This window comes from Nomia melanderi, chromosome 2 (assembly GCF_051020985.1).
Source record: "Nomia melanderi isolate GNS246 chromosome 2, iyNomMela1, whole genome shotgun sequence".
NCBI classification, from domain to species: Eukaryota; Metazoa; Arthropoda; class Insecta; order Hymenoptera; family Halictidae; genus Nomia; species Nomia melanderi.
Window position 1 is genome coordinate 2,862,512 of NC_135000.1, and position 22,970 is coordinate 2,885,481.

General features: G+C 33.5%; 1 protein-coding gene across 2 annotated transcripts in view; it reads left to right on the forward strand.

Annotated features, from left to right (window-relative positions):
- The window catches only part of LOC116426026 (adenylate cyclase type 6), a 151,642-nt gene that overhangs the window by 82,529 nt on the left and 46,143 nt on the right, over positions 1–22,970 (forward strand). For both annotated transcript variants that reach the window (XR_012998064.1, XM_031974464.2), the window contains exon 7: positions 21,762–21,911. Coding sequence is in view for 1 of the 2 variants with exons in the window: in XM_031974464.2 (XP_031830324.1) it covers positions 21,762–21,911 (150 nt within the window). In the remaining variant the exon portion in view is untranslated. The remainder of the gene's footprint in view (positions 1–21,761; positions 21,912–22,970) is intronic.

Here is a 22,970-nt window from a genome sequence, read left to right on the forward strand (position 1 = left end):
AAAAACACTAACAAAACGTTCTCCAACGACAAAACCACAAACGATCCCAGTAAGCGAAAGGTTCAGTGAGTAGTATAACCGAGCGTTCGTCAGACTATACGATTTTCAGAAACAAAACCGGAAGACAGGGAACTGGAACGGAATGCCACGGAAGAAACGTCTGACAGTGATCCACGAAACTCGATTAACTTTTCCATCAGCGTGCTACCACTTGGCTCGGCGCAACGCAACGTCCTTCATCGTTTGCCTACGAATCCGGTGCGGGGAGGTGGATGAAGGCAGCGAACGGGGACGTGTGAGCATCGATTTAATGCAAAATCGATGAATCGCCAGGCGGAATGCTCCTTCGAGTTTCCTGGAAACGATTCCGCGACGATTTGCACGAAACTCTACCCCGAATCGATATAGTTTAACAGGATTTAGCGTCGCCACTGTATCAAGCGGCGACGGTGCCTCGTGCAAACAAGATCACAGATTTGGTGACTGAATGCAATTATCGGGAATTTTAATTAGAAAAAGTAAGGATGAAGTGTGAGTGAGTTTGGAAGAGTGGTATGATAATTAGACTGTGGTGGTTGTTACAGTGAGGGGATTGGATTGAAGGAAATAAGAATGTGCTTTGGTGAACGATTAAGGGTGGAGTTGATATTAGGAGGACTGTCGTTTTGAAAATAGAACTGTGGGAATAGCATTTCAAGTGTGGAGTAATTACTGTGGTTGTAGAATAACTATTTCGTATGTAAGAAAGCTGTTTTATACCTGGTGTAACTAGCTTGTGTTTAGAGTAATTATTTCGTCGATAAGAAACTTCTTTGAGTACTACGAAAATTATTTCGTCACTAAGGAGAGTGTTTGGGTAGTAAGAAAAATTATTTCGTCCCTAGAAGAATTATTTCATCTCCAGGAAAACTATCTCAACCCCAGAGAAAATTGCGTCAACGGTAGTAAAATCATGAATTCAACCCCAGAAAAATTACTTCTCTCCTAGAACTTCAATTATGTTTCCAGATAAAATTACTCCTCCACAAAGAAATCTGGTACTCAAAAAATCAGTTCATCACCAGAAGCACAATTATCCCAGAGAAAAAACACCTTAACCCTGAATAAAAGACCATCTGAACAAAACAAATTCTCCCTAGGAACAGAATTTTCCAAACACAAAATTGTTAAAAAACAACAAAACCACTGTCTAAACATCAAAAGCACCCTTCTCGAATCATAATTCTCCATCAAGAATACCGTTCGCAGCTTCATCAACGGACCTTCATCACTAACGTCATTCACGAAAATCCTTATCCATCATGACCATTCATCACGAAGTCCAGAAAAATCTGGAAATCTCGTCCAGTCAAGGCACACGATTTCCTCCGGACGATAAGTCGAGCAACGAGAGGCGTACCTGAATCCAGTGACGTCAGTATCGCAGCATCCGATGCTTTAACTATTCATGTATTCGTTCATTTCAATAAAAAGAGGAGGAACAGAATTGCTGGAACTGTGCACAAAGCGGGGACCAACAATGTATTCCCCAAACGACCGTGCAGCGCAGTGGGAACCGAGTTTTCTAGAAACCGAGTAACAGATGCGCAGATTCATCTCTAAACGGGTGAACGCACTCAGTGGAAGAAGGAAAAAATCTTTTATCGGGACTTCGTTAAGTCTCTTTGCTCCAGCGCGTTCTATTCTTCGCTTCGCGGTGGTTAAGACGCTTTGCGAGTGATTCGTGCCGCTTTTAAGTTGGCCGGATTACGGAGACGCCGGTAGGAATCAAGTGGTTTAATATTTATGCCGAGCAGAATGACTGTGAGGGGATTATTGTTGCAATAATGGTGGTAAATAAGTGTGACAATGCTTTAGAATCCGAGGTGAATGAAAACGTTGGGACACTGAAAGAAATATTTTGTCTCGAGAAGATAGAGTGGAAATGGAAGAGGGAAAAATTGAAAGAGGAACGATTGAATATGCACTTTATATTTCTTAACTGAAAAATGGACTTTGAATTCTTAATTGAGAAATTGACTTTGTATTTCTTAATTGATAAATGGAGTTTGAATTAATATCTGAAATTAACGAATTATTGGACAATTCGATTGAATTGACTATTAATGAACTGTTGACTGAATCAATTCAACTAGAAATGAATGAATTATTGAATAAATCAATTGAATTCCTAGTTGACAAATGAATTCTTAAACCCTGTTTGTGCATAATAGATTATTGAATAATCGAATTCAATTTGAAATTACTGAATTATTGAAAAGTGGAATTCAATTAGAAATGAATGAATTATAGATTGACTCAATCGAATTCTTAGTTGAGAAATGAATTTTGAATGCCCATTTCAACATAATAAATTATTGAAAGATGGAATTCAATTTCAAATTATGGAATTAGTTTCATTTCTTACTATAAGTTTAAATTAATGAATTATTCAATAAACTCCAATGTTTGTACATTTAATTTTGAAATATCTGAATTATTGAGTAGGATAATGGAACAGTTTAGGAATTGAATTAAATAACCACATACTGCTATTAATACATTCTAGAAGGAATCATAGAAAACCTGAATTCTAAAGGAACAAAGAAGGTGTGATAGAATATCCCTTCTTGGATAGACAATTTACACGAAAAATAAAGTTGTTAGTATATAACCACAAAATATTTTGAATTTATTCTAGTATGAGAAACCAATTTATTTTGTGAAATGTCAAAATAATTTTACAAAAAACAACCATCGGAAAAAAATACGAGGATCGACAATACTCGATGAACGAACTCAATTTTTGGTTTTACTGTTCGACGGATTGAATTTTTACCTTACTCCATCGGGAGAACGAAGTTCGCCATCGTTTCAAGCAAACCGAGAAAATGTTTCAACGTTACCTAACAAACACTCAGAACTGACGTGGAAAATAAATAAACTTTCCGTGGAAAACATTCTTGTATATATTTGTACTTATAGAGGGTATACTATTATAAATTGAAAAAAATAACACATATGGCAAAATTGACTCAACAAAAAGTTAACTGATTGCGAAAGGATCTATTACAACACAGACGTTAAAGTTAATTTTCAATAGTTCATATATCGCCAACTAAATAATCAAGTAGTCTACTTTATTGTGATAATTTATATGAATATAATTATTCCAACTGAAATAAAATCCACAGAGAGATAATAATAGACTATAGTACAAGTTATTGTAAGTAAATCTGCTATACTTTGGCACAAACAGATCATAAACTTTCACAAAGATAAATTCTGAGCAACCACGGACGCAACCCTGTGTCTTAAAAAAATAATATTTAACACTATGTTTACGGAACGCGTCAATTTGACGCAGACTGAATTTTATAAACATTATTTGGTAAATGTTTCAATCGGTTTTTGTTGATCCAATTACACGAATATGAATCCTGATTGTCTATTTCTACATCTACAGTTTCCAAAATCTAAATGAACGAATATCAACTTTCCCAAGAACAATAGAATAAACTGTACAATAAAAGCCCGTACATCTAGTGTTAAAAACATACGAATCAAAATGGAAAACAATGTATACGAAACGTATACGAAACATTAGAAGGATTCACACAACCAAGGAAGCAACAGTCGAAATAACGAACGAAATCATTCAGAAAACACCGAACTAGGTTGAACACCTATCGAGGGATACCTGCAGTTACAAATTTAAAACGATCAGGAAACATTAGAGACAAGCACACACTAAATGAAGCGACAATCTTAATTATGAATCAATTCGTTAAAAGCACTCACAATCAAATTGAGCAAATATCGAAGCAGCTCTAAGCTTCCAAAATTAAATCCAAAACAAAATACTAGAGAGAAGACCACAACCAACGAGACGGAAATACTAATCGCGAATCAGACCGTCCAAGGAACACACAATCAAATCGTACAACTATCAGGGCAACTCCGCACTTCTACAAACAAACATTCTAAGCGAGATGATGAATGCTTTTTCACAAAGCAGAACATCCGCCATTATCAACAGAACGTTATCTCACCAGAGTAGTGATATTAATCGCGAATTAAACCTTTGAAGTTGTGTCGTACTAGAAGGCGATCTCTCCAAATTTGTAATAGGAAGCACTTCTTTAAGAAGTGCTTTCTTCATATTTTCCACACTATGAATATTTCTTCGTATGGCTAAGCCATAGTATGCGGCGAGTATCCTGATAAGCGCATCAGTCAGCTTGCCTTTTCTACGGAGGTTTTTTGTTTTTTTAATATTTCGAAGCCGGCAGTATGATAATTTTTCTTGTATAACGCAAACAATGTAAAGTAACATGTTTACAATGATTGAAAGGAGGGAATTATGAAAGGCGGGTCCTCAGCTTCTAGCGCGTGAATATATACCTGCGGTGGGCTACCGCCTATGAGTCCCGATTATGGGATATAGCATCAGAAGGGCTCCGAATTTCGCTTTAAAACTTTGACACCATACTTTAAAGATGTTATACTAACATCCTATAGAAAAAAAAAAATATTGCGATTTTTTAAGGTTCTAAAGGTACCATAAATTAAGTGTCCCATCGCTGGCTGCACTCAGTCACAGCCGAACCATCGCGTAGAATAGATCTTGTATTCTAACCCACATCTCAACAAACGTACACTTTATTTTCCTATAGCAATTTTACTGTTCCTGCCCACTGCACCTCTGATACAAACCTCAAAATTACTACAAACTGAATAACTATCGAGGCTACTCCGCACTTTTACAACCAAATATTCTACGTGACGTGACGAATGCTTTTTCATAAAGCAGACCATCCGCCATTATCAACGAAACATTATCTCGCCACAGCACCGTGATACGATCTACCATGTCCTATTAACCATGAAAGCCGAGACCGACAACAATATTCCCGAACGAAAAACCACCACACGGAATCTGCCGCGTCAAAGGTAAACAAAACGGAAATACGCGTCGGTCGCTCGGATTCCGAGAAAATCGCGCATAATACTGCTAGCGCGAGCGAGCCATGAGGCTTTAATGACGGCCAGAGCTTTCGTCGACCTTCCACCGAACAAAATGAATCCACGGCGGAACCGTTAACGAGGCACGGATCCGGATTTAAAAGCGGGTAAACACGTAAACAAAGAATACACGCGTATCAGGATATCCTTTTATAGAAGCGATGGGGGATATGTACTGAATGTTTTGATTTTTTAACGATCAGAAATATATTGAATTGCGACGTGTATCGGAATATTGACTTGTGAAAGAGAACAGGAATTATTGTACAACTTATTAGAAGGTAGAACAATTGCAAATGGACTAAACCAACATATAAGTGGCGTTCAAAAAATCATGGATAGATCGTTTTTGAATTTTTCTTTGGCAGCATGAGTTTAAAGGAAATTTTGTTAATATGACGAGTAAGGACGTATTTACGCGGATGAACACTACAAAGGAAGCCGCACTATTTTGTTTTCATAGTTGCGTATTTAGAGAATAACTAAATTGGCGTGTTCAAAGGTTTATTGTCGTTAATGTTTATTATTTATTTCTAAACAAATATGTATGAATAGATCGTGTCGATTTTTTACACTGTCCTTTGTATGCCGAAGAAAAGTCCTTAACATTAACCTTACCACAGACCGGTTAGATGGCCCCGTTTAAAATTGGATTTACAACTTTGCGTTTCCTTTCGTTCATTTAACTTTATATCAATTGCTATATCGCCCGATTAAGACGTTCGCTACCAGCGCTTATTTCGGTGACGGTCTCCTTAATTATAATATATCCTTCGATCCAATAAATCTAAACAAAATATTAGAAAAATGAGATTGAAACGAGTTATTGAATTCCTAAATATAATTTCGTAGTTTATCATTTCTAACAACAATATCCGTGGGATTAATTTTATTTTCATCATGTAAAATATAGGATTACGGCAGTCACAAATGCGAAACTGGTAGCGAACGTATTAATCAGTTTTTCCATTTTTATCTCTGCTTTTGTTTGTATTTCCAGTAAGAAAAATTGGTCCCCGAAATAGATCACCTATAGTTAATTAACTCGTTACAAGATGAAGAGGTATATACAAAATTCCGGTACAGTTAGTGTAAAAGTCTTTATTGCGTAAGAGAAGCTCCAAAAACGATCTGCTCGGAAACTTTTAAATGCCAATGGATATGTATCGGAATATTGAGTTGTAAAAGGGAGCAGGATTTATTGTAGAATTCTGTTACTGCTGTAGCAATTAAAAATTGTCTGAATGATACACGTACTAGAATATCGACTTGTAAAACAACAGGAAAGACTGTGGAATATTTTTTACCGGTGTAACTATTAAAAATGGACTAAACCAGAATATTTACGTATCAAAATTCTGACTTGAAAATCAGTACTTTTATGTTGAACGCTGGATTTAGAAAGATGAATTAAAGTACAACATTTTTAAAGAATGCGTGGTTTATATAGAGATCAATTATTCTGAGACAAAGATTCTTTGAGACAAAAAATTTATTTTTCACGAATAAAACAGATATGTATAGAAATTTCAATCTCGCAGTTAAGATACATAACACATATAAGAACTTTAAGATACATATAAATCATTCCGTTCCTTTGCAAGAATTCAATATTTCTTTAGTTAAAAATTGATCACTACAATAGTATTTATTGAAAATATAAAATTCAAAGACCTTGTAGAATATTTTGTATGCAGAGACTGTATATTCTAACTAAACTAAATCAATTACTTACTCTTGTAAATTCTGTGTAATATATATAAATGCACTTCAGTCGACGTAACAACATTGTTGCCCCAAAAGCTAATTTCATTATAATGATCAATGTACTGCACCTTCACTCTATCACTTATATAAAATAACCATTTTATTTGACATACAGTTAATTGCATTTCTGTGATCTATAAATAACATTCATGTGAAAATATTAAAAAGAATTGTATACTGGGTGGACGAAATAATTGTTATCTTTGACAAGCGAAAAGGAAAACAATATCATATTATACGACAATATTTAAAAAATGTTTCCAGTTATATGAGAAACGGAAACATTTCAGCACTGACGACACACAAATCATGGAGAATTCGTGGAGAGATTAACGGAATTCGTCGATGAACGACGGGCGCATTAATGGTTGATACGCATCACTTAAATTCCGTGTCCCTGAAATTTAATTAAATCTAACGCGTTTAAACGGCGACGCGGATTAAATCGATGGAATTGTGAGAACTGCAGGAAAAGAGCGCGATTAATATCCGGCTCCAGTGAATTTTCGATGCAGATCGAAAAAAAAGCGTTTTTGGGAATGCAGGAGAATCTAATGGAACGACGCTGAAAATATGATTTTTAAATAACCAGGATATTTGGTAAGTGAAATACGAAATAGAATCTATGAAAACGATATTGACCAAAAATATTAGGAATATTATAGAAAAATCTATATGCAGTTGGAAATAAAGGAATATTTATTATAGAATATAAGAAACAATGGAAAATACAAGAGAAAAATTTTAGGAATTGCATATTGAAATAACAGGTATTTTCTGAAACGAAATGAGATAGAAAACTTTGAAGAAAAAGTAGTAAAACATCAACATGGACATAAAGGAAACAAATTAATCAGTAGAAAAATGAAGTTATTCTCTACAAGAAAACTACAAAACTGAAAGTACAAAATGGATACTGTTTCAAATGCTTATTGAAATTGTATGAAAAATAATACATGATAGGGAAAAAGGTATAAATAATCCGTAAAAAAATATTATAGAATACACAAACAGAAACTGATAAGAAAGAAAAAGGTTGGGTCAACACAAACTGCAAAATTGAAATCATAAAAACGATGGTGTTCAAAAGGGTTAAAAAAATAGGGGTGCTTATAAACAGAGGATTGAAAGCAAACAGAAATTCGAATAAAAACGAATATTATAGAATTAGCAGTAATTAAATTCTGACAAAATTTAAAATCACAAAGTTGAAAGCACGAGAACGATATTGTTCAAAGGGGTCAGAGAAATCGTATAAAAATTAGTACGAAGTAGAAAATAAGAAGAGGATAATTCCAGCAGAATTTCCGAATAAGTGTTTATGAATAAAGATCGGAATGGGGAAGAGTGTGACCCGGAACGATAAAATTGAAGGCCTATGCTCGAAGCACACGGATGGATGCGCACGGGAGGAAAGATCGAAACAAACATTCTGCGACTATCGAACCGGAAGATCCAATTGCCGTTGCCGCGCCGGCCAGTCGGCTGAGCATCGATGCGTTCTTTACTTCCGGCATTAGCATCGCGCGCTACAAAACAAAACAATGATCGGTCTCGCGAAAACGAACTCCAGTCGGAATCGATTATACATTCGTGAAAGGATTTTCCAATACACTAATCTGCTTGCCAGCGGAAAAAAATATCGAAAAACGAATGTCACTTCCATGAAAAACTGCAGAGAAATCCCCGGAACAACAGAAATTGTAAAACATACCAAAACGGTTTTTTTTTAGAAAAAATGCGGTTTTGAAATTCTTGGAAATACGTGGAAATAGATAAAAGGGGTGAACGGGGTAACTCATGATTTCAGAGAATGGTGGGAGAATAGAAAATTTTGTTAAATGGTGAAGAAACAATGGGATAGATTTTTCAGAGGAGACAAAAAAGAGATCCTAATTATATAGTAGGAAAATAATCAAATATATTTTGAAATGAATAGAAATCTACGTGAAGCAGGAAGAGGATAATATAAAATATTTTCAAATAACAAGAAAAGAAAAGAAAATATTTTCATCTAGTAAAATAATATTAAAAAGACTTTTCAAATGTGATAGGAAAAAAGTAGTCAATTTAAAGAATTTCAAAATACTAATTTAGAAGGTACTCTAGAAAATAGAGAGAATAAAGATTAAAAAGGAATCTCTTAAGTGAACAGCGAATGAAAATATATAGCAGAAAATCGAAATCAGGAGCTTAGGATTTAAGTGCCTAAAAAATTAATAAGATTCATAGAATCGTAAGCTTCCAGCTTTGAAAGCGCTTAAAACTTCCAGGAGCAATTAGCAAGTTAATTCTCGATAATGCAAATTGGTAACAACGATCGGATCGCTTTTATCCTAGACCGAAGGACATCGAGAATTGATGATCCTACAATCCGGCCTTGGTAATGCACCGTATGATAATTTTATCGATTACATGGGTAATCGTGGCACACTATCACACAAAAAGGTAACAAACCCATGAATTTCCGTTAATCGAGTTGAAATGCGGCTGAAAATACAATAAATAACAACCAGGAGTAATAAAATAATAAAATATTTGTATTTTCATCTCAATTTGAACCAGCAAAGAACTAATGAAGCGAACAGAGAGTGAACATGCAAAGATTATTACAAATGTCATCTTAATTAAAAATATAACAATAAAAGAAAATTAATATTCCATGCTAAATGTTTATGAATCTAATTTTCTTCAACTATTTTTGCCTTATAATATTAAAAATATTGTGTAGTTGTATTTATATGAAAGTACAAAGGAAAATAAATGTTTTCAAGGAAATGAAGAAAATACTGTGTTTTCTGAATTAATCACTTTGACACAGCAGTTACCAAATTTCAATTTCTCTGGACAAATATATTTCAGTCTTACTAACAAACGACACACAGTAATAATAACAAAATAAATAAATCATAACTGATTTTAAATGAAACTATAAATACTAAAAAAAACATTTTCAAATATAAAAAGTCAATAAAAAGATAGCTTTGAAATACCAGTTCATTCTCCTACTCATTAACTCTTTTCACAGTAATTATTTATCTTCTTTTATTTCTTCGTTGCATTTCAATTTGATCTCCAAATATATTAAACATCTTGACATATACGGTTATATTTTAGACCTCACTAACATTGTAATTCAAATAGCAAATGGTAACTACTTCCTTTGCATAACGAGAGCACTGGTCATAACACAAAAAATTGCCACTTCTTCGTATCGAGTACACTCCACATATAAGAAAATATTCCTGTGTATTCATGACGAGCATACTCATCAAAACAGAAAACATTGCGATTCCTTCACGTCGAGTATAGTCGTTGCAACCGAAAATATTGCCATTTCTTTATGGCGAGTATATTTGTAAATCACAGCTAACTGATCAACAAGACAAATAATTACCGAGCAAGCATTCAACGGTCGAAGTCCATAGAACGAAGAAATTCATTACAAATCATGTTAACCCTCTGTAGGCATATGTAACTTTGAAGTCACATATCAGTATATTGGCATCTTGTTGATTTATTTCGTTGTACACTCAAAGTGGTGAATAAAATTGAGTAATCAGTTAACTTCAGTTTTTATACGCTCAGGCGTGAAAGTTTAATATCGCTGTAATTTAGTCGCTGAAAGTTAGAAGACATATTCGTTTGATGAAAGTATTGAAGCTATTGAATACATTATAAATTCGTGTTCGTATGTGGATATTTATTAACCCATTGCACTCGAGTGGCGTCTTTCGGTCGCCATTTGATTTCATCCATGGAACCGATAAAATTTAGAATTCAATATTAAAGTTTTATATAATTCAGCAACACATGCAACATCGAAATAAATTGGTTCTGTTACTTAATTTATACAAGGTATTTCTTTATGTTAGTTGTAGAACATAAGATTCATATTTCATGAGAAAATAATGAATATTTCTTGAGAAAAATATTCTCGAGTACAAAGGGTTAATTTTGTACTGCACAGGTTTTGCTATAATTATAGACAAAAATTCGGCTCACAGAGAGTTAACAGAGTTCTCCCGATTCATTTCGAGGATGCATCGTCGGACATACTCGATGCAACTTCATTTCATGTGAAAGCAACAAAGTTCCTGGAACGACCAGGAAAATACAACGCGGACAAGTCCTGGGAGTTTAAGTAACATCCCTGCAAGGATGGAGCACCCATGAATTCCTCGTGATCGTTTATCGAATTCGGGCCGAACTTACGGCAGATTAAAGCACTCGGTTGGATGGAAGCTAAAAGTCCTGTCGTATCCACCGTGGAAATACGAGAAGATCCGAACGAAACGGTCTATTGACTTTGGAAATTAGATTTCACTATGCTCGCTTGTCACTGGGAATGAAATATTCCTAAATACACGGAAGTAATTTTTCCACGGAACTGCAAAAATTCTGGAGTTTTTAGAGGACATTCTTTAAACACAGGGAAGAAATTATTGATGTAATTATGAAAGTGTTGGTTCAAGGTGGAAGTAGAAATTTTTAGTTATTGACAGTCGAATTAGGTTTGGTATTATGGTTCTGCATGGAATATGTTAAATATTATGATTATTTGTTATATTATAAAATTTCGGGGAGCATAGTATTCTGTAGTTATGGATATTTGAACTAGAGGTTAATTCAAGTGATAAACATAATAAGTGAGGAAAATATAAAATATATAATAAAATTATATTACAATTGTACTGATAACTCAAAATAAACGAAATGAAGATAGTAAAATATATAATAAATGACAAATGTTCTAGATAAATACATTAAATTATTTACGGCAATAATTTAATGATGTAATTATAAAATCAATAGTCTAATGATAATTCCATAGATAACATATGTGTAACTGGTCTATTACTGAAAATTTGAATTTTACTAATAAAGGACTAAACGATTAATTAAAAATTGTAGAACTCTGTTTCTCATATTTCTCAATATACTTAAACAAGCTATAAAACTATAGTTAAAGATAAAGCAACGAATAAGTGTTTTAAACAAATGAGAAACCAATTTTCACAATTTATAATTAATCATAAAATCATCTATTACCAATATTCAGATTTCTATGAATATAAATATATGACATTAAATGCTATGTGGTTTCATCATTACACTATGAATTTTAATATTAAACAATTATTATATTACATTACTATTTCAGACAAAGTAACACTGATAATTGGTTCAGTTATACAAAAAACAATCAAAACATACCATACACTATTCCCCATCAGAAACACGATCGCATGTTATCATTACGCTATCAATTTTACTACAGAACAGTTATCCTATTGAAGTATTATTTTAAACGAGTTAACATTAATAATTGGTCCACTTACAGAATAACCAGTCAAATCATTCCATTCAAAATTTATTATCAAAAACACGATCGCATGTTATTATTACACCATAGATTTTATTATTAAACAACTATTTTACGAAACTATTATTTTAAACGTGTTGTCATTGATAACAGGTTCACATATAAAACCATGAATCAAATCATTCCATCCAATATTTCCCATCAAAAACACGATCGCATATTGTTATTACACCATAGATTTTATTATTAAATAAATATTTTACTAAACTATTATTTTAAACGTATTCTCATTCATAACAAGTTTACATATAAAACCATGAATCAAAACATTCCATCCACTATGTCCCATCAGGGACACAACACGATGATCAGAAGTGGCTTCTCGCAAGGTTAATAGAGGATCGACAGAGCCAGCAAATAATTAATTCGGCCGAGACGACTGGCGAGATCGTACGGTCAGGTCGAATTGAGATTTGACTACTGGACGAGAGACCGGGTAGCCCTGCAAAAGGCTCAGTGCATAATGCAACGAATAATCTCGTTGAATACGTGAATAATTATCCGAGCATACCCACGTTAAATTTAATAATTCATGCTCAGCTTTCTCTGCGATTACAGTGTTCTAATCTTTTTCAATAATTCATTCGTTGAAAATTATACCATGGCTCCTTCAGGTACCATTGTACGAATGTTGGAAATTAATTTTTACCTTGGAATGAAGCTGTGGTAATTTCGATTTATCTAAGAGTTAATTAAATAGCTTGTAATTTTGGAAAGATTTATTTAACAATAAATTGAAGTTAATAATTCGCTTAACTAAGTAATTTGACGGACTTATTAAATTTATTGAACTTAGTGGTTTTAATGGATTTCCTGACTTATTACATTTAATTTACTTGAATAACCATAAAAATGCAATTATGCACAGATATACAAGTCAATATACAAGAATATGAAAATCCATCTTCTACAATTTTTGAGAACTCCGAAACGCCATTTACAATCACTCATGTCAACCAAAACAAAAATTAAAAATATTATGTTCAATCCGTTGCAGACGAGGGTCTTTAAAAACTTCAGCAGAGATAGCTTTATACATAGAACTCCACGATACCAAAGAAAAATAGAATTATAAACAGATATGTTGTTAGTTGAAGAATTCAATTGTTTGCTTGCAATATTATATTTAAGATATAGAAGTTTCATGACGATAAAATGACGATATTCGTACTGACAGGATTAAAAATAATGAAGAATTATTAAAAGAAAAGATCAACTGACGAAGATTGAAAAAATACAAGATATTTCATTGAGAATTTGCAAGAAATGTAACAGCAGTTGAAAATCAAACCGAGGTGCGCAAGAAAAGATTTTTATTGGAAGGAAGGAAGTCGTAGTCACGTCGCTGAACGACTAAATAACATTTCTAAGAAACTCCTGAAGGATCCGCAGGATCCAACAGGTGGTTGAGGATCAACTAGCCAGACCGTAAATCCCCGATGACTGTTTCATCGATCACGGAACACCATGAACATCATGTGCAATATATTAACCTCAAACAATTCAATTAATCAGTCACTGGTAACAAGAACAATCTAGAAACAAGTATACGTCACAAAATGAAAAAAGTAAACAAAAATAAACGACTGTGTTTACAGAAAATATAATCGATAAATTAGATAATTGATAATTAAACAGTGAATAATTTTAAATAAGCAATATGAGTACACGGTTCTATAAACTAAATGTCACTAAATTCTATAGCGGAATGGCAAGAATATGTAAGGAAAATAAATTATTCCTCTCCAGGAAATGATGAATAATGACTGCAGTAATTGAATATTGAATAAATAACAATTTAACATTGGAAATATTAATACCTCACCTCATAAATTTGGTAGTAATAAATCCATTAACAGTATTAATGAAAGAATAAAAAAAGTGATTTAATATTAAATATCAAGTAATTGCTCACAGACGAAATGAATATGCTGTTTGTTAAATTTAATACCACTAGATCATTTAAGAGAATTTAACAACAATAAAATGAAAATAAAATATGTTACTTTATGAAAGAAAGATCAATGATTCAAGTAATATAATATCGAGTAATGCATAATTCTTTAGAAGTAAAATGAATACCCTGCTTCATAAATTCCATACCAGTAAATCCTCTAACAGACTATAAAAAATAAAATAAAATAAAAGTACATGGTATTCCTTTCTGAAAGAAAGATAAACGATCCAAGTAATAAAATATCAGATAATTAATAATTCTTCACAGGCAAAATTATAGTATATGGTGGTGGTTTACTATTAGATGATATTTGAAAATGTGGATCTTTAGTAAAAAGAGAATTAGGAAAACAATATATTTAATAAGATAAAGGAAACAATACGGACAACACGTAAAATACAACACACGACTCTCGCACCAAAAATGTTCTACTCCGCTGTCGCTCACCAAAATGTCCCCATGCACGCATTTCCACTCGCTTTTATCACACACCCCCTATTCGCTCTGTCTTTCTCACCCTTGCACCCTTCTCACTCGCATCTTCCGTCCATAGTCAAAACTCACGCAGTCACGTACACACTTTTCTCACGGTTCAGTCGCTCAGTTCCAGACACTCTTCCTCGCATTCTTTCAGCCACTCGAAATTGTCTAAACGCAGTCACACTATTTCCCAAACATCCCGGCGCCGGTCCGTCGCAATACGACCTGGTCGCCCTCACGCACGCACAACAAACCATTCATCCTACAATAAATATTCTCGATACTGCAAAATTAATCAGAAATCTAATAAATTTAATTTTACCAAATTCTTTATCGGAATAAAAAAATATAAAAAATAATAAAAACAGTCATCTAATTACAGTATGATCAATAACTCAACGAATTCAAGATAAAGCAACAAATAATTTGCAAACAGGTAAGATGAATCAACAATCCAGGAAAGTTAATAGCACCGAGAGCATGATTAGTCAAATATTTGATCAAACATCCCGAAGATTGCGAAATTAATGGACAACGTAGCGGTCTGCGCGATTAATATGAAAATGGCAACGTCCAGGAGAGTAGCCACCATCGATCTCAACAAGAAACTGCCTCCAAGTTAGATCAAAGAGCTGCGTTATACGTACAGCAAGTGTATCCACATTGAACAACGACGTCAGTTTAATTAGAGCAGGGCTTGGCAATTAGTATACTCGCGCATCGACATCCTACGAAACTTCACAAACTCGATAAAGCGTGTCCTTTGACCTGGCCGGGGCTACTTTTCTCATAGGCATTCTGAACTGCTTACTGTATGCCACGTGAATCAACTTAATCGACTAAAATTAATTAACACTTAAACTAGAACATAACATGGCCAACATTGTTCTCCGTCATAATAAATTATTAACAATAAAGTAGATGTTTCGACCATAGTTAAGGAATAAGAAATAGAGCGAGGAATCAAGGACTCCAGAAGGATGTGTTTTTGAAAATTTGAAAAATTCCAGTGAGTGGTTATGGAAAATATTGACACATTCAGAGTGGAATATGTTTCTGTGACACGAAAACTACCGGCAGTTGAATTGACTTTTTGAAGTCCCTCTATACGAACTACTCGAGTGTGTGTGTGTATATATATATATATATATATATATATATATATATATTCAGACTTTAATCGATTTGAAATTGAATTTCGGTATTTCTAAATCAATTTCTTTAAAACTAGAACTACACCGGTCAACCTGACTGGTATTGGTTTGATTCACAATTATTAATACTTTAAAAGCATTGCATATTCAGAATGGCCTTGAAAATAAATAGTTTCACTTGTATAATATAATGAGTGTTTGTAGAAACTGGGAATATTCTATTGTTACAATTTTTATGGGGATTACATATCAATCGTATTTAGTGCTCGGTAGTACTATGGTTGAACAGAATTTCAGAAGAGTTCGAATTGTAAGTAAATTTGATTCTCTGGGAATAAAATATTCAAAGTTCAATGGAGATTATAATTGCAATTGCAAAAAGATATTATGAACACTGCTCTATACTACATTATCAAACAGTGTTGCATGACTAACCTACCGATACCTTAGATATTGTATCGCCCCGCGACAAACACGACAAATCATCCTGCGAAAAACATCCTGACTCATAGATTCCAAATTCCTAACCAGCTAGCTTCCCGTACCCGATTACTCATCTTGCCCCTTTTGCACTCTACCCTTATGCCGACCATTTCCAGTAGTATATATATTACCATTTTTAACCAGCGAGACAGTTCTCTGTAGTTCGTACTTGCGTGCGGAACTTACCGCTTACGAATAAAAACCTTCGAGCCTCTCTAACAAGTTGCGTTTAAATTCCTTAATCCGGAATCCAACAACAGAAACATTTATTAAATCAATAAATAAAAAAGTAATATTCTGCAGGATGCAATTAAATAAAAATAATATTCTACACTATAAAATAAAACAGCAATAACTATCTACATTAAGTCATTAAGTATTATAATAGTCAATATTATAAAAATGACACTACTAATAATTGAACAACAGAAATAAAAGAAGTATCCCCTGATTGCGACGAAAGAAATAATTACCCACAATCAACATTAAGTAGAATAAATATTCTGATACCTTTATATGTGTCCATATTTTACAAATGAAACTATCATTACTTGAACTAAAGAACTAGAAAAGTTATGTCCTCATTGCGACTTTGACACATAATGAATTCTATAAAAATGATGTAATAAATATTTAATTGATGTAATTACACGAACATATAGCCTAATGCTCTATTTTTAAACTATTAATTTCCAAGATCTAAATCACCGAACGCAAATCTATTCAAAACCGATAGAACAAACTGTATAATAAATGCCCGTGAACCTAGTGTTAAATAGAACAAATATTCTAAAACCTGTATGCCTGTCCATATTTCACAAATGACATTATTAATAATTGAACAAAAGAATTGACCGATTCGCCTTTCGATTGTCACAATAGAAATAAGCAACCCCTGGAAAATGCAGGATTGAATTAACTGCAATTACTAAAGCCAGGGATTAGCGACCCATATGTTGCCCCAGCAGATAGCTACCCTGCGTAACTCCCTGCTGCGTTCCCACGAACCCTACCTGACTACTCTGATAATCCCCTGTTATAGTTTCCCGACTCTGATCCCTGATCCCTTCGGCCGGTAAACTGTCCTAGATAAAACTTCTCTGTTTACAACCCCGTCCCATCCCTTCATTCAGCCCTTAAGCGCCGAACTGATGCTGAACTTTGAGAAGACCTGCAACTCGACAGAGTAGTGCTTTTCCTTTCACATTCCAGCAAATGTAGCAGTGACGATACTCATCGTATTTCCAAGCGAATTCCTTCGGATGAGGATTCTAAATTTAACATTCTCGTCAGTTGCAAAATTATTATTTTAATTAATAGAAGTGACGCATTGAATTCTTTTTGAAACTGACAGGAAATAATAGTAATTCTAGGGTGTTTTAAGGTCCTCAGGGATTCACAATATTGTAATAAGATTTTAGGAACTTTATATTTTGTTCAATCGGGGAGTCATTAATTTTTTGAAAATCTGAACATTATTATTAGCATTTTATATTTAGATATCGAAGACCTTTTTGTAGAATTTTGTAATGAACTCATATAGATCCTCATTTTTAAAAACTGTAACGAACTTATATAAAATCTCATTATTCTAAAATCGTAAGAGTTTTTATAAAACTTCATGATTCCAAAATTCGAAATGAACCTACACAGAATCTGATTTTTCCAGAATTCCAAAGAAACTTTGGTAGAAGTTCCTATCCTTTTGGAATTTGTAAAGACATCAGTACCTATTAAAAGCTAGACCCAGTCGACTAGGATCTACAAAGCAATCCTAATTTAGAAGAGAACTGATATTAAAGTATAAAATAATTATAATATAAATTACTCTACTTTCTTAAAAGCTTCAATATTATCTCCAGTTTCTAGAACTTCCAAAGATTCTGCTATTTCTTCAGAATTAAAAAAGTAGAACTCATTTCTCTAGAACCAAGTCACAGTTATTCTTCGATAACTTCAACAATTTTCCCCTATTTCCCCCTGGACCTAAAGAAACACCTATTTTTCTCACCCACTCGAAGACACCCCTGTCGTTCCAGAATCACATATGTTATACTTGACACTCTGTAATAACAAAAATGGAACACATTTTTCAAGAACTTCGAAATACTCTCGATTTTCTACAAACATTATTGATTCGTCATTCTGCAGTGTCAAGTAACATTCCACTTTACAAATGATTTTAAACCGGCTTTCCCTTCCAGAGATAAAGATTGAATAACTTCATGTTAAATATGTAATCAGAAAATTTCACTATTGCCAAGAATATCTGAATTTAATGAAAGAAAAACAAAATAACTTCCATATCTAAATATACCACGTTCAAAACAATTAATTAAACTCTGAATCTTCTCAAATCCAAAATAGATGTTTCAATTTATGAACATCAGAAACATCAAACTGTTGAACATGTTGAACTCAATATAAAAATTCCAATGAATAAATATAATTATTGTCAAACGAAGTAAATTCACTATAGAAGAACCTTTTAATTCCATAATAAATTCATATCTACAATTTACGATTAATATTCATCACGCAATCTCCCAAGTCCAAAATTAATGTTCCATTATCACAGAATACCGAATATGATGTACGTACCAACTCCAACAGTAAAATGATAGATCACATAGAATAATCAATCTATAATACAATCAGAAAATCACAATTTTAAATAACCTTATAATTTCATAATAATTCCACATTTCTCCTCCACAAATAATTTCCATCGCGTCACACGAAGACCACCGTAGAAATTAATAACTCTTCCAGAATTCCAATTTTCTCTTAGCAATATTAATAATCTCGCATCCAGCAGAACCTTTTACAACTCCGTTAATCCCAGAATGAAACATTTGCGTGGGGAGGTTCACATTAACTTGCCCGACAATCCACTGTCAGGATTTCCAGCTAAAAGCTGAAGTCCCCGTTCGACTTCAAAGGGACACAGAATTCTCGTCATCATCAACCTTACAAGCAGCTAAATTACGCATGACGTGTGTAGAAATTACAAGAAACAATTCGTCAAATATATTTAAAAACAAGGGAGAAACAGGCAATTAATTTCATTGGAACAATTAACGTGTTAACGTTAGAATTACTGTACCAGTTAATATGTGTGCAACAAATTTTTTTATTCCGCAGTTATATTTATCTTAAACCCAGTAAATAATCGAAATTATTTTCAAAATAAGTAATTTCACATGAATATTATAATCACTCTGCTGATCTATCTCTGATCAAATTATCAATGGAATTCTTACAAAATAATGAATATCATAGAGAACTAAAAATAATTTATTGTATTAATATCACCCAACATCAAACTGATGATGAACATGTCAAACTCAATACAAGAACTCTAATGAATGAAATCAATTGATTTCAAGTAAACCAATTTCGATATTAAATAACCCCAACCATTAATTAATATTCATTGTTACAATTTCCATAATAATCGCATATCATCCTATTGAATACTCGATAGCTATAGTGCAGAATGCTGTCAGTCATAAATGACTGACACTTCTCAATAGCTAAGAAGCAATTTACAACAATACTTTGAATACCTTGAAAACACATATTATTTTTATAGAACAAAAACGCTTTGTGGTTAACAAGAAAAATGTTTATTGAAGGAAAAGTCATTACTCGTTAAACAAAAAATTAAAATTTTTGCATGAACCCAGCACTGCTGTATCATTTTTTTACACTTTTCGTTTGATTGACTCAATCATAGAGCCAAGGAGATACTCATATATCGATATATCGTCAAATTCGAATTACAGAAGATTAAAACCTACAATGCCATCAAAAAATCATGGAAAAATAACTATTAAATTCAGATTTCCCATAAGAAACTAATACAAACAGTGGATAGACATCATCGCTTGTGGACGAGCATTTTTCCAACTTTTAACACTTCGTTCCATAAACAATTGACTTATGCATCGAAATTCTGTGTATCAAAACAAAAGAAAACCACGCAATCTGTCATTATTTCAATAATCAACACATTGCGTACGGCGCTCTGCGCGCTCAAACCGCGTTCAAAACCCGCACATTTCCGAACGCTGTAGAAGCATGCTTGGCGAGCAATAGAAAGCGGATACGTACATTTCTAATTTGTATTTGGTATTATATTCACATATATTATTCTTAAATATCACTATATATATAGTTTACACACCTATTTATTGTATCAGATTTTTTACATTTTAACCATTATTTATTTCACAAACTTGAATAATTCTTTAGAGTATGATATTTGGTAAAGCATACTCCTTTGTGCAATGCTGTTCGACACAATTTCCAACAATATCTTGTTTCGCTCCTTTTTTTATTGGACGAACAAACTTTACATTGTTTGATTGGGAATTTCTTGCCTGTACTCGTTATTGGTTCCAGTATATGCTGTTTCATATTACCAGAGAGTCTACATGATGGACTGATGTGTAGATAATTGGTTGTATTTGAAATACTTTGTCCCATGTCCATTAATGTATCCGTTGATTTTTTGTTCCGACGTCCATAATTTCATCACAACGAGTAGAAAATCTTTATATTTCATTGTTTCATTATTACAGGAATTATAGATCTTGAATGCATTGGACAGTCCGCAGTTGACGAGATATAATACTTTTTTGGCCATTTAATTGTTTTTCGCAATATTGAGTAGTATGATAGATACTGATCAGAAAGGTCGATTGAATCGAAATAAAACATGAAAACGAGATATTTCGTGACCCGTACGCAATATGTTAAATTATCCATTCGTAGCCACCGATTTAAACCCTTTGCGGTCCAAAGTGCTCTTGGTTTCTCACTTTGAGGTTCACGTCGACGTTAGTTCATTCAATTGCAGCTAAAATATGACGCTCTGATTATTTATTCAAGAATATTTGGAAGTCATTGAAACGGTAGTTTGAAATGTTACACAGTTGTGATACTACAAATAAATGCAGAAAAAATTGTTGAAATCAGTAGACGTTGCTATAAAATCGAATGTCGAGTCTGTCTCGACATAGGACTGCTACGGGTTAAATGTCATTTCGAAGTCGTCACTACAGCGACATGCAACAACAAAAGGTTAACACAGGTTGAACCACTATCCAAAAGACGGTTTTAACCTGAAATTCCTAAACTGTAACGATAACTGAATACCTAAACCACAACTTTAGTAACACAGAGTAAGATTCGTCACGAGAATGTTCAACCAAATTCAAAACTGAATGTTACTTATTCATTTCTTACATAAATTAAACACTGCTTATCGACCATCAATCTTTAACCTTCGGAGTCAACCTAGACACAGAACGAGTCTAAAATCCATATCCCTATCAAGCAAATTGAACGAAAAACTATAAACGTATTTCAATTTTCATTTTTCAGAAAAAGAGTTACTCGCGTCACAGGGTGGCCCACTTACATTTTATATCTTCCAGAATTCGCCCGATACAGATCACATTTCATTTTTCCAGTCTGCATAAGGAAGACAGTGTTGTACGTCTAATAAATTTTTCTGTTCCAGTTGCTGACCTCCATCGTAGTAGTCGGCGGAACGAATATGGCAGGTGTGCTGACGCACCACCCACGCGAGCTGGCGCAAAGGCAGGCGTTCCTCGAAACGAGACAATGCGTCGAGGCGCGTCTCACCACGCAGAGGGAGAACCAGCAACAGGTACGCGTACACCTCGAATAAGTCGTAAATCCTTGATTGCTCCGGAAACAGCCGCATTTTCCTCGCTCTAATAAAAACCATGATTTTCCGGTGTGGGCTTTGCTTTTATTAACGCTAGAAGCTGTCGAGCAGTCAAATTGGCTTCGTTTCATTCTTCTGGAGGTATTACGAGAGTGTAGACGAGAGAAGTGCGATAGAGAAAAGTGTAACAGCATTAAACAATAATTGTGTTCAACACTGAAGCTACCAGAACGATCCAATCCTCATTTCTAGTATTCGCAATTATTAACCCGTTGCCTTAGGATTTATTTCGACTGAGATGTTCCTGCTTGCGGTAGTTGGTTTTGATGCAATGTTTTAGATGCAGCTATTGTAAACGAAATTGTAGTATTACCTATATAGAATAGTATGGACAATCATAGTTAAAAATTAAACCATAAGAAAAGAGGTTAAACCCTTGTCTTATGAATTAATTTATTAGGTGCACCCGTTATAATTATCTATCGTTAATAATGCACTAGTAAAAGAAAACATTCCATGCTCCTTCGATGTCTACAATTAGTACAAACCGTTCAAATAGGTAACAAGAACAATAATGATTCAGTTAAACTTAACACAAATCAATGACGTTTTGTTAAATCGTATGAGGAAAGCATAGTGATGTTTGCTAAACCGTAATAGAAATCTCCGTCTCGTGTCTAACACGATACTGTAAGGCAAAGGGTTAATATTATTGTCGCCTGTCTATGCTGATTAATACTTTCATATTGATATATAATTATTTACCTGAAAAAGTATTCATAACACGGTAAATTATACTCATCAATGAGTGAGTGTTCATATAGTAGAAACATTTATGTAATCATTAAACTCAGGTGTAAAAAATAAGAAAAAATAATTTACACATCCATGATTGTTTAATTACTACTGATACTATCATTATTCACGAGAACTAAATATAAAAGCGCTTTATTTTCAAAAAATGTTCCCCCAGCCTTACAGAGTTTGGCTGGGGGTAGATATACAATTGCGCCTTTATGGCGAAGGCAATATATTATA